The sequence below is a fragment of the Macrobrachium nipponense genome, chromosome 21 (assembly GCF_015104395.2).
Source record: "Macrobrachium nipponense isolate FS-2020 chromosome 21, ASM1510439v2, whole genome shotgun sequence".
Taxonomy (NCBI): Eukaryota; Metazoa; Arthropoda; class Malacostraca; order Decapoda; family Palaemonidae; genus Macrobrachium; species Macrobrachium nipponense.
The window spans coordinates 48,436,435-48,450,646 of NC_087212.1; the positions used below are offsets into that span (position 1 = coordinate 48,436,435).

Consider the following 14,212-nt stretch of genomic DNA (forward strand, 5'->3'; position numbering starts at 1 on the left):
ACAGAAAACCATTATTTAGTTTTAAACATTATACTCTATATTTTGGATCGAGAAAGTTTAATCAGTCATCTCATGCACGTTAAATAAAAAAAAAATGTTGGGCAACGGTAATGTTTTCAGCAATATCTGAAATTATTACATCACTAGTTGTTTTTGAATTGAAAGTTTTTCCTAAGGCTGAGGGATTTTCAGTTTGAATTATTCCTATTAGCGTAATCTTATTATTATTATTATTATTATTATTATTATTATTATTATTATTATTTATTATTATTATTATTATTATTATTATTCAAAGATAACACCTAATTATATGGACAAGCTTTCAGGGGACATTGACTTGAAATTCAAACTCCCAAAGAATATGGTGTTTATTTGAAAGAAGTTACTAATAAGAAATACAGGAAGAGGAGATCAGCTTTTAGAAAACGAACAATGAGCTAAATGAGTAAATTAATAGATAAATCGATAAAAATCTGAATAAATCAGTAAAATTCAAGGTGAATAGTTTTAGTGTAGTAATTACTGTACTGCACCTCCGCTTGAGCTTGTGAGGTTCTAATTGCACAGCATCCTCAGGGGGAACATTCCACATTCCAGCGGTGTGAGGAATAAAAGACCTCTTGAAATGGGAAACATTTAAAGCCATATCCAACAACGATATTCAATAAGGATTTTATCTCCAAAGCTAGAGAATTACTGCCTACAACTCTTTAGAATTACTTTTTATTTTGTGTGGAGAAATCAAGGGGACGCGGTTGGGGAACCTACCTGTCTATACGCCGCTGTCTGTATTAGTCAGGAGTCTTTGAATAAGCCGAGACTTTATGGAAAATGGAACAACAGAAGAAGTGGGGAAAGAAAGCTCGCTCTTACTTCGGACGAGGATTGTGAGAATTCCTTTATCTTGTTTCACCTTCCGTGACTTTTCTTCAACACCCGCCCCTAACCCCCAAACCCCCCACCCACCTCCCCGGTTTGCTCAAACTCTCCCCCTTTCCCCGGTTCGTCTTCGCCAATAAAGAAAGAAAGGAACAGAAAGACACGCAAGAATAAACATTTCAATCGTAGGAAAACTTTTTGTTTCAATGATGCCAGTGGCGTATCTCACCTATTCCTTCTCTCTCTCTCTCTCTCTCTCTCTCTCTCTCTCTCTCTCTCTCTCTCTCGACAAAACTCAGTCACTTTCAACATCGTTTATGAAATGAGTCAGTGACTGAAATCTCGTTATCATCGATGCAGCTCGTGCTAAAAGTTGACCGAGAGACACTTCGAAAAAAGAAAAGAAAAAAAGAAGAAGAACTAGAATTGAAAGTGATGGGCGGAGAGCCATTGACCTCAAACCCTAACTACACGATATTGGTCAGGGGGCGGAGGGAGGGAGGAGTGGGAAGCGACTGGGGTGGGGAACAGGTCCTGGGGAGGAGCGTAGGTTGTCCATTTAGTTATTGGTTATCTACACCTCTGAGATGATACGAACTGCTTAGTCTGCTGATAAGTATCGACGATGATTGTTTAAAAAAATATTCAGTGTATTGTTTAAAAACATTATATTGAAATTTAACGTGCTAATAATCAATTTCTTGTTTTTAAAGCAATCATTCTTTTGTCCAGTCATCAAATCCATCCTTAATTATTTTCAAAATTGTTCTTGGTAACCATAACCAGTCATTTCTTGAAGATGTATCTAATATACAATATTTAATAAATGGTCAGAAATACATACATACATATATATATATATATATTATTCGTGTATGTAAATGTACATGTGAGCGAGTGTGTCTGTGTATATATTTACATCTTTCCCAAGCAATAAACGTGCCCTGAAATCCAGAAGACAGTTAGATTGTTACTTCTTATTCTTTCTGCAACTTTTCTTGGGACCCGACAGTTAACGGTCTGGTCTGACCGGTCTAGTTTTTCCTTCTTTTTTTTCTTCTTTCTTGTTCTCCCCATGCCCATTCATTACAACCTGGAGGAGCTGGGTATTCTAGACACCCTCGTTGTACAGACGAGTATATTTCACAACCATGAGGTTTTGGGACCCTTCAGTAACTTCATTTGCTCAGCAAAGCGAAAGCTCTAAGGCTGTGTTTCACGTGGTTGCTAATTGTGGTAATAATCTTTGGTTTTTTGTTTTTCTTTTAATCCAAGGGTCTTACCGAATAGTATACGTATTATACTTATATTTCCTACGTCATAAATCTTTTGTGGAATATTTTTTGCCTTCTGTCTTGTCTGATGCATCAGAAAATGACGAGTTTACAACATTATAAAAAAAATTTCGTATCGCGACTTTATGAATTACATACGGGATTCTCTCTCTCTCTCTCTCTCTCTCTCTCTCTCTCTCTCTCTCTCTCAATTGATGATGATTCCACGATAACCTCCCAAAATTCTCGAAACTTAATAGCTGTTTTTTTCCTTGCAGAATATAATGAAAATATTTCAACTATTTGTTAAAAACTTGAAAGATAATGAAACTTCAACAGAATGTGTTTTTTACTGTTCCTAGCCAAAGATTGCAGGGTTGCAATTCATAGCCATGAACAAGCAACTTCAATTTTCATTAAAAGTCAAAGAGAGACCGGCGGACTTTCTTTAAAATTGGTGGTTGCACCAGGGTCACGACTTTGACTGATATGTAAAACTACCCTTTGATGTGCTGCAGGAGGTGAAATCATGTAAAACCCTGAATAAATCACGTGGTAGTATTTACCTTCTCAAGCTTCCAATAATAGATTAATCAGCCATGTCTTTCTAAATTTGTATTTATTTATTAATTCATTAGATAATCAATTTCTATTTTTTCTTCTCGAATAACTGATCTCTCCTTTCTTCATTTCCTATTATCTTCTGTGACTTTCAAATGAACACCATATTCTTAAGAAGCTTGAATTTCAAGTCAATGTCTCTTGTGGGTGTGTTCTAGATGAATAGGTGTCTATCTACTGAATAATAATAATAATAATAATAATAATAAATGATAATAATTAATAATAATAATAATAATAAAATAATAAAATAATAAATAATAATAATCCTAATATAATAATATATAATGAATAATTGAATTAATTATTAATTAATGAATATAATAATAATAATATATAATAATAATACTAATCCTTGATGAGAATAATAATTATTATTATTATTAATTATTGATTGATTATTATTATTATTATTATTATTATTAATTATTATTATTAGTTAGTTATTACTTAATTATTATTATTATGTTATTATTATAACAGAAATCATTGCACCTAAAATCTTTAAAGCAGACTTAGAATGATCATTTTAGGCACGAAAAGTTCAATCATACTGCATCATTTACCCCCAGCCTCATCAACCCCAGGATGGCAAAATAAGAGAGCAGTGAAGAGAAACAAAGTTTTGTCCAGTCCTGTTTTGATTAACGGGAATCACTGATTTCCTAAAGATGAAAATACTCAGTGTTTTTAGCAAAACTTTTTTTTGAAAAGGTAATATTCTTAAGAAGACCTATGACTAACAAAAGACGTATGACCAGGCAAGAGAGGAGGCTTTGGTATGTCCAGGGAACTTTTCATGATAAATTCTGGGACGTTTTATTACTGAGAGAGAGAGAGAGAGAGAGAGAGAGAGAGAGAGGGAGGGAGGAGAGGAGGAGAGAGAGAGATTGGCACGAGAGGACACGGAGCGCTGAAACTGCCTGCCAAAAATGACAGTACATAGAGAGAGAGAGAGAGAGAGAGAGAGAGAGAGAGAGAGAGAGAGGAGTGCCGAAACTGCCTGCCAAAAATCGCAGTACTGGGGAGAGAGAGAGAGAGAGAGAGATTTATGCATCTGGACTGCCCCGATAGAATGAGAATGATCCAATGACGTGTTGAATCACAGGGATTGGCCGTTCATTAAGAGCCTCCATTCATTCAGTACAAAGTGGGGCAGGCGATCGAGCTTGTTAATGCCTTCTGCTATGATTGCCTTTGACATTTAAAGAGCTGTTTGATCATGCCAGGCATCTACAGACGTCAGATTTTTTTGCCGAAGTTACGCGATAACAAGAAGGTCAACGTAACAGGTCTGCCAATTCTTTATTCCGTTCTCATTTTCCGCTCTAATCATGCCATACAAACTTATTATTATTATTATTATTATTATTATTATTATTATTATTATTATTATTATTATTTGTTGAAAATAAGGGCAGTTTTCAACGAATCAATCTTATACAGAGTCTTTTCAATTACTTCGATAATTCGTTTTTCTCACTCAGCTAGGTTGGTTGTTGAGTAGAATTCCAGTATTCATACTTGTCTTCATTAGGATATTTGTCAAAAATATTTTATCAAAAATATTTTATTATATATTTTCCTTATATCTCTTTGATGGATATAACAAAATATATTATAAAATATTTTTGATAAAATATTTTTGACAAATATCCTAATGAAGACAAATATGAATCTTGGAATTCTACTCAACAACCTAGCTAGAGTCAGCAAAACGAATCATCAGAAGAATTGAAAAGACCCTGTTTAAGATTGACTCGTTGAAAACTGCCAGTATTTTCAACAAAACATGAATCAAAGAAGGGTCTGCTCCCTGCATTTATTATTATTTTATTATTATTATTATTATTATTATTATTATTATTATTATTATTATTAATTATTATTATTATTATTTTGTTCTAAAGGGTCCACAATAATACAAAGTGTAAAAAGTCCGTGTATAATTTTGAAGACTCTGAAGACTCTGTAAAGTCTTCAAAATTATATACGGACTTTTTACACTTTGTATTATTGTGGACCCTTTAGAATATTATATATACTCTCGTGATAGAGAGTTTTTCCTACTATTATTATTATTATTATTATTATTATTATTATTATTATTATTATTATTATTATTATTATTATTATTATCATTAATCACGGATAAACTCCCTACAGGGGCACTGACTTGAAATTATTAGAAAGAAATAAGATAAATAAGTAAATTAATAGATAAAATATAAGTAAACTATTAGAATAGAAGGCGAATTGTTTTAGGGTAGTAATGCTTTGCTCGAACTTTTGAGGTTCTATTTACACAGCGTCCTCTGGGAGACTGTTCCGCAGAAGAAGAATAAATATAACAATAATTCCATATTTCGTTCTTCTTTGAGTACTTTCCAGACATTCTCGACTAAAAATAAGCAAAAGATAATTTAACCAGGAGCTTTCTACTTGGCAAAAGATTATAATTTTTATATTCAACTACGCAAGGTCAGGTACTCGGTCTAGCTTCCAATTACTGCGGTGTAATTAAGTTGTGATTACATTTTGGTATTAGCCACCTGTTCACCTTGCAAATCAAATGTCAAATGTGTGTATGCATACGCAAAGACCTTCTACACGCTACTTGGCAAAGTATGAGGGTACAAGAACACGGCGTAGTCGAAATACTTATATATGTCGTCCCTATTTTCTTTTGCAAACTAATTATCTGCTTCGTGTGAGCGCATGTTTATATGAGGTTGCGTGAGGTTTCAATCAGTGCTGCGAACAGGGTAATGTCTTCAATCATGACCACCAAAAGAAATATTATTATTATTATTATTATTATTATTATTATTATTATTATTATTATTATTATTATTATTATTATTATTATTATTATTATGGTAGAGATACACCCCTATTCATAAGGTACAAGCTTATAGGGGCCACTGACTTGAAATTCAAGCTTCCAAAGAATATGATGTTTTTTTGAAAGAAGCTACAGATATATATATAGAGTACAGGAAGAAGAGATCAGTTAATAGGAAAGCAAAACGTGATAAACTAATAAGTTAATCAATAAATAGATAAGAATTTTGAAAATGAAATTCAACAAAATAAAATCTCATCAGCAAATCTTAGGATGTCTGTGTGCACTTCACATGAATGTTCCAGTTGCATTCCTCCGTTCAATTCTGTTAAAGGAGTGTCGACAATTCTGCTTTCAGATTTGTGTTTCGCAAACCTTGCCCGATAACTAGTAAGTGAAAGGCCATTTGCTAAGGAATTTAGACTATAATTAACCGTCCGTTACTTTAGAAGGAAATCTTGCTGATGGTTATTATGATAGTGGTTAGAATAGCTAACGAACTCATAGCAATGCCAATTCCTTCTTTCATTTTTGCCAGATTTTATGCGAGTTCTGCTAACGAATACTACTATAGGATTGTCTTTTTCTGATAATATCTCTCCACCCCACGTTCCTCCACCTTCCTCTCTCTCTCTCTCTCTCTCTCTCTCTCTCTCTCTCTCTCTCTCTCTCTCTTCATTTATAGATTTAGAGAAGGAATACTACTATATGACGCTCTGTTTTTTTTTCAAACAAAATCTTCCCACACCACGTCCCTGCTACCCAGCCCACATATTTCCCCCCCCCACCCCCACCTCTCTCTCTCTCTCTCTCTCTCTCTCTCTCTCTCTCTCTCTCTCTACAGAGTTAAGTTTTCCATCATACACTGGCAAGCACACCAAGCACGCCATAATCACTCGAGAGAAACTACGATGAAAGTTGTTCCTTCAATTGGAACCTCCGCATTAACATTCCAGTACTTTGACCATATCTACTCAAATAAGGATTCGTGCTTTGGAAGCACAAATGCGCTCGAGCGCTCACACACACAAAGGCACACATACGCACAAACATTTATTATTTCTTTCTGGGAGTCATAATATTCAGGTCTACTCCTATCATGACTTCCTATCAGGTTATAGCTTTCATTTTGTTCTAAAGTTTGGCATAGTCTTCCTTTGTTCCTTATTATTTTGCTAAACATTGAACTCTTTCCCTCGCTTTTCCTAGATTTGCTTAGATTCTATACAGCTGATTGAAATCAGCTGTGAAGCGAAGCACTGGAGGAACTTCAGCTATTCAGCTCTCAAGAAAGTGAAAAGAGGGCGTTGGAGTGGTTGGACAGCAAGATGAAGCGATCCAAAAAATCAGTGAGTTGAAATTCAATGATTTAAAGGGTTACGCTAAGCGGCAATAGAGAGGATGGACAGCAAAATTGAAGAGGTAGGAATGAAGGCAAAGTTCGTTTCCTGGAGCTCTACAGTAGTTCCTGTAGTTTCCAAAAGATCATCCAATCAGTTATGGATAAACAAGACCTTGGAAATTGCCATTCATTCTGTATTCAATTAACCACGCAACTCATAATATCAAATTTGTATATATGACATAAATACAAATGGCGACTCGCCAGCGCTATCATTATAGAATATTTGGTATATATGATACCATTACTCGACAAACTGTTCCAAACAGGGTCATTTCATTTAAATCAATTTAACAACCTTTTAAAGTTTAATTCAAAATTTCAGTCTTCCAAGAGACAGAATTCTTAACAAAAGTCTGTTCCCTTAGACTGAAGTTAAAGCAGACATCATTAGTTCATAATGTCAAGCATTGCTGTTGCTAATCGCATTTGAATCTCTCTCTCTCTCTCTCTCTCTCTCTCTCTCTCTCTCTCTCTCTCTCTCTCTCTCTCTCTCTCTCTCTCTCATACGCAATAACTATGTGGTAGTAAACCAACAACACGTAATGGTTTTGCATTATGGTTAAGTGGTTATTCACTCTCTTTAAGCTGTTAATCTTCAAAACCCGCTAGAAGAGAAACATGTAGGCAAGCAGATCTTCCAATGTCTGTTTCATTTAAATATCACATAAGATTTTTAGGCAAGATCACGGACATCCCCTGTAAAAGGAACATTACAAACGCAACTTAAGAGCTGAATTATTGTAGCTGAGGACAACTACGTGAATTTGCTCACTCAAAAACATACGTTTACGAGCTCATCATCAAAGCAGTTACTCTTTTGAAATGTGCTGAAAACTAAATGAGAATAATTCAAAGATGCTAAAAAAAAAAGAACTGACAGGGTATCTTTATCATATTAGTACAGTTTCGTTACAGTTTTTTCCTTGTTTGAAACCTTACGTATTGACAACTCAAGTTGATTTTAAGTGACATTCCTTAAATGGATAAGAAAAAGTAAGAGGAGAAAATTAATATATATATATATATATATATATATATATATATATATATATATAAGGAGATCCAAGAAATAAATGTGATGCAGTACAAGGATCTTCGGGTGGAACTGGGAGAAAACTCCGCGGCTGAACCTATATGAGTAATAGTTAGAGAGGTTGAAGAGTAAAACTGAAGAAGTTTTGGATGTTGTACTTAAGCGTCACACATTTCCATTGTCAAAACTTTAATGAAAGAAAGATTGAAACAAATATTTTAAAAATTCCCATAAGCTCCAACAGCACAGAGCAACATGATATGGAAGCAATACCTACAGCTGCTTGGTTGCTTAGTAGCATGGCATTGAGACTACCACCATCTCTACTGCAAACAGGAAACGTAAAAGATACACCGATTTACAAGATTAATCTCAGACTCCTAAACGTTGGCTGCCCACAAATTTCAGAATGAATCACCAATGATATAAACTATTTTCATGTTTGCGTGAACTGGGAGCAGAGCAAATTTGAATTCTAGACATTTTTATTATCTAGTAATCAACAACAGCAAAAATGTTCAGTAGCTTCGTTGCTCCAAATCTTTCCGGAAATAATTTTAAGACTTTGTAACGTACTCATTTATTCATATTGTATCTATTTATTCATTTATTCATTCATTTATCTTCTATCTTTTCCAATAACTGATCTCTCCTTTCTGCATTTCCTATTATATTCTGTAGCTTGTGTCAAATGAACACCATATTCTATGGAGTTTGAATTTCAAGTCAGTGGCCCCAGTAGGCTTGCTTCCTGTGAATACTGGTTAATCTTCTGAATAATAATAATAATAATAATAATAATAATAATAATAATAATAATAATAATAATAATAATAATAATAATAATAATAATAATAATAATAACACTGGAGAACTAAATCTGCAGTTATGTACGATTACAAATATATATTAAAATAAATCTATACTGGGAATCAAACAGACTCCCGAAAGCTCTCTACAGATTTATTTTTAATTTATTTGTACCCATGCATAACTTCGGATTTAATTCTCCATTTCAAGAGGAGTCATTTTTAAAAGTAATAGTAATGATAATAATAATGAAAACGATATGATCACAGAGAGCCAGACATAGACGAGAGAGAGAGAGAGAGAGAGAGAGAGAGAGAGAGAGAGAGAGAGAGAGAGAGAGAGAGAGTTTGTATTGCTGGTAGCTGTCCTTGAATTTAATGAAACCCTTTTCTTGATTAAAGCACACGCATGCGCTGATACTTATGTACGAGATTCTGGAAAGGTAAATCATCTTAATTTCGTGACCGAATTTTAAAAATAATTTCGATATATTGAATTACTCGAGCGAATAAATGAGCACCGTTCTTACACACAATATCTGAAATTCTCCCAAATTATTTTTACTTGTGATCATTTAATAACATGGGTCATTAATGATGTCAGAATCGGTGGTTATTGGAATTAGCAGGATCTGGGACAAGATAAGTTTCTCAAATTCTAGACCTATAACCGTTGTGCTTTAGAAAGTGATTCTTTTTATTTTTATTCCCACCATCATCACTGTCATAACCAGGAGGAAAACGATTCCTGAGGAGGAGGAGGAGGAGGAGGAGGAGGAGGGGAGGAGGAGGAGGATGGAGGAAGGAGGAGTAGGAGGAGGAGGAGAGTGAGTGAGTGAGTGAGGAAGAGGACGTAGAAAGAGAAGAGGAAGGAGAGTCTATGCTTTATAATCACCATTTGCATCTCCGTAACCATCAGCTCTACATACGTCTAACGTGACGTCACGCTCACGATTCTTACAGATAATTCTAACGGCATGCAAGAACCACACACAAGAATCGCCACCTCTGAGGACCAGTCAGTTACTTAGAAGTTACTTGAGACCCAGAATCTACTCAAAAATTTCTAAAACAGGAGAAACAGCTAAGAAGAAGGAAGGCCGTCATCTCCTTGGTAAAGCGAGAGAGTTCGGGCAAGGATGGAGACTCCAGTGCATGTCTCTCTCGAAGGTTACTCGTGGTGAGTTTTCGTTCGCCTCGCTTCGGTTACCGCTACTGATTTTTACCGAAGAGGGTCACGGTCGAGCGGGACTGCTGTCAGTTTCCACTGTTTTTCCAGCTCTGTCTCTCGGAAATCATGCATTCCTGATAACTTATTCCTCAGACCTCACGTTTGCTTTGAAGTCAGAAGTTTTCTCTCACTTTGCATGCCGTGTCTTCACTTGTTTTAATACCTCCAGAAGTCTCTCTCTTCTCCACCCCCCCCCTCTCTCTCTCTCTCTCTCTCTCTCTCTCTCTCTCTCTCTCTTATTCAGGTTGCCAGATCATCGTAATGAAAGGACTTTGTCAGATGCAAAGTTGAATTCTTCACATACTTCGGAAATAACTTTGACTCACAATGACAAAATTATCCTCATAGCTACGTCACTTACAAGAAACAAATCCGCCTTCTCTCTCTCTCTCTCTCTCTCTCTCTCTCTCTCTCTCTCTCTCTCTCAATAACCTCCAGAGAACGATTCAGAGAGATTTCCTTTTCTTACATTTTAATCTGCATACTTTTACGTCTATGACTTGACCTGTAGAAAAATCAGCATTCCAGATATCCATCGAGAGAAACACTTTGATGAAACAATTCAACTTGAGGAGAAACGATGAAAAAAAAAAAAACACCTGACAATGAGAAACAGGATTGCATGGCTTAACCTAACCGAAATTCTAAAGAATTTTAGGAAAACCAAGTATCCTTATAGCTTCCCCAGTCACATGATTCACAATGACTTTATACTGTATTGATAGAGAGAGAGAGAGAGAGAGAGAGAGAGAGAGAGAGAAGAGAGAGAGGAGAGAGGTGGGTGGCTCATTCATTCTACGTCATCCAAGTATTCCAAACCGTCTAGCATCTTCATCCGGGTGCTGAACCAAATGATGAATTCAACAGAGGATGACCTAACCTAACCTAACATTCCGGAGAAGCTTAAGAAAAAAGTGCAGCCGTACAGCTTTCCCCCCTCAACTGCGGCGGGCATTAAAAAAAAACACACACACATACCAAATGTTTTTAATTCCAACCCTGATTTCCTTTTCTCGGAATGCGGCCAGTAAGTGAGGTCGTGAACTTGGGTTTACGACGAGGTCATCATGCCCTTAAAACACTGACCTGAAACTGGTTCAGAAAGCGTTCCTCGCTGTGATAAGATAATTGGCATTCGCTCTAAGGTTGGGGGTTGGGGAGGGGGGGGGGGCCCGGAAGTAGAGCGAGAAAGGAACGCCTTGTTTTTATTTCTTTGAATAATGAGATCAAATACTAAAGTCTATTGCTCTCTGAGGGGTCAGTGCAACAAACCTTGAGTTCTTGATTAATTCACGCAATGTATATATCGACATGGGAAACAAATAAAGCAATCTTCTTACCTAAAAGGTTTACGAACGGCGTTGTTTAACAGATTTCAATAATGTTGAGATATAAAATATACTGTTGCACATACTCATGAATTTACCGAAAGATCTTATGCAACTTGAATACATTCATTACAAATTATCAGTGTGAAAGGAACTGGTACTTCAAAATAATATTTAAGGATACATAATTTCAAAATAACATTTAAAGAAACAAAATTTCAAATTAATATTTATGGAAAAACTATTTTAAATTAATATTTAAGGTAGCGAAATTTCAAACTACTATTTATGGCAACATATTACGCATGTGAAATTAAAATTATAGGATATTTCGGTGCTCTGCTTTTATAAACCATGCAACCACTGACTGCACAGGACGAGGAAGAGGGTAACTACACAAGAAAACAGATAATTCTTCACTAAACAGACAACCATCTTTATTCTTACCTTGTGCTAAGGCAATTGCAGCCAGAAGGATGACCCCCAGGGCCAACCACCGGAACCTCTGAGGACGAGAAAAGAAAAATATTATGTAGTTGAAAACAAAATCTGTAAGAGACATCTGACATTCATTACCTGCCGGGCTTTCTTTTTTTTAAATCTTGTCCCACCTCATTAAGCATTCATTACCTTCTTACTATAACTGAGGGCTTTCTCCCAATTCCACCTTTAAATACTTGTATTTCATCTCCTTTATTTTCTGGATCCCTTTATCTTGCTGTCCAACCACTCCAACTCCCTCTTTTCACTCTCTTGAGCGCTGAATGGTCGAAAGTTTAACAGGGCTTGGCTTGACGGTATGAATTAATAATGAACTCAATGAAATGCAATACTATCCTAAACAATTCAAAATATAAAAAATTAACCTATTTATATTTTCATATGATTATTTATCTATTCATTCATTCATCCTTCTCAACGAACACCATATTCTTTGGAAGCTTGAATTTGTATGTTTGTTCCGTATGAATAGAGGGTTTACCTTCTATATAATAATAATAATAATAATAATAATAATAATAATAATAATAATAATAATAATAATAATAATAATAATAAACCCATATCCATTCTGAATTCGTCAGATACTAAAATAAATTTGTGACACATGAAACAGAAAGATAAGAGGAAAAGAATGATAAAAGAAACGCAAACTGAATTGAAAACCCGATCGTTTTAGTGCGGGTTCAATCTTAATGTTTTCGTACCAACGAAAGTCGAACCTTTGCAAAACGATATCGAACAGGAAGCGACGTGAAAGAAAATGCCTTTAGGAACGAAAGTGTTTTTTGACAACCGTCATCACATCTTCGGTTGTCCGCCATTTGCGAGTAAAATGGCGTATTAGAGTTATTTTTACTCGAGAAAGTAAGCGACTCTTAATGTCACGTAAAGTTATTACTCGCAAGTTTAGCATATCGTAATTTTTCTCCTTTAGTTATCCTTTAGTATATATTATATAATATATATATATATATATATATATATATATATATATATATATATATATATATATAGCTAGCATATATTATATATTGTATACTTACACCATATGTAACGCATATCATATATATGATATATATATATATATATATAATATATATGATATATATTATATATAATAATATATATATATATAGATATATATATATATATATATATATATATATAGCTATACTATATATATATATATAGTGTGTGTGTGTGTGTGTGTGTAATATTTATTTCCCAACATTCAAAATCAATAATTTTAATATAAGTATAGTCTTGTCATAGGCAACGAAATGATAGTAATACATATAAACTGAGAGAAGAGAGAGAGAGTTGGAATCTGCAATCTAGACTTCGTCACAGGTCGTAATAGCAAGAATAATAAGCATTTTCCCTCAAGTGGCGTGCGCGCAGACGCAGAAAGACCTTCCCTTGGGCGCTACCGCTGGTGCTGCCCTCTAGTGGTGAAAGAGCCCGAGGCGCCGCCTGCAGGGTCTCTAAGCAGTGACGTACTTGAGAGAAAATGACGGTGAAATTGGCAAAATTAGAAATGGGTTTTCGAAACGGAGGAGGGGACCCGAGTATATGTCTTTTTGGAGCTATTAAGAAAGACAAGAATGAAATGGAGTTTTTTTTTTTTTTTTTTTTTTTTTAATTTGAAACACTTATTCTTACGCTTTTAAGCTGACACTCCCCTCAAGCTGACATTTTGGTCTTTCAAGCTGACATATCAAAGACCCGAAGATCGTTGGCAGACGTTTTTGCCATTCGTAACTATCGTCGAGTGCTTCCCCTGACATTCGCAAAATGTGGCAATTTGTTACCTAATTAAAAGAATTTAACATACAAAAAATTGTGCCATTTGCTTGCTGTAGATTTTAGCTCCCCTGGTTTCCCGAATCCTTTGCTCAAAAAACTTTGCTATCTGGTTTTCTTTGCACTGTAGTGACTCTCTCTCTCTCTCTCTCTCTCTCTCTCTCTCTCTCTCTCTCTCTCTCTCGTCTCTCTCTCTCTCCTCTCTCTCTCTCTCTCTCTCAATTCATATAAGAAGTCTAAACGAAAACTACAGCACTTTCTCCAGTAACAGGCATCAAGAAATCTCATGTGTATGTATGTGTATATGCTTGCGCGCTCTCGGGCATACACACGCACATCTTCCCCCAGCAAAGCAACTGCTTGGACACGTAGTCACACATTCAGCTTAAATCCAAATGATTCAGGTATCTGTGTGAAGATGACCTTGGTGGCCAACGGTTAAAGGAATTATCACGTACCATAAATAGCCACCCAGTC

The 14,212-nt window shown here is 35.3% G+C and overlaps 1 protein-coding gene across 1 annotated transcript in view; it reads right to left on the reverse strand.

Annotated features, from left to right (window-relative positions):
- LOC135198018 (probable chitinase 10) overlaps positions 1–14,212 on the reverse strand; it is a 156,136-nt gene that overhangs the window by 29,834 nt on the left and 112,090 nt on the right. Inside the window, exon 2 of the mRNA XM_064225371.1 lies at positions 11,876–11,933. Within this exon, the coding sequence (XP_064081441.1) occupies positions 11,876–11,933 (58 nt within the window). The remainder of the gene's footprint in view (positions 1–11,875; positions 11,934–14,212) is intronic.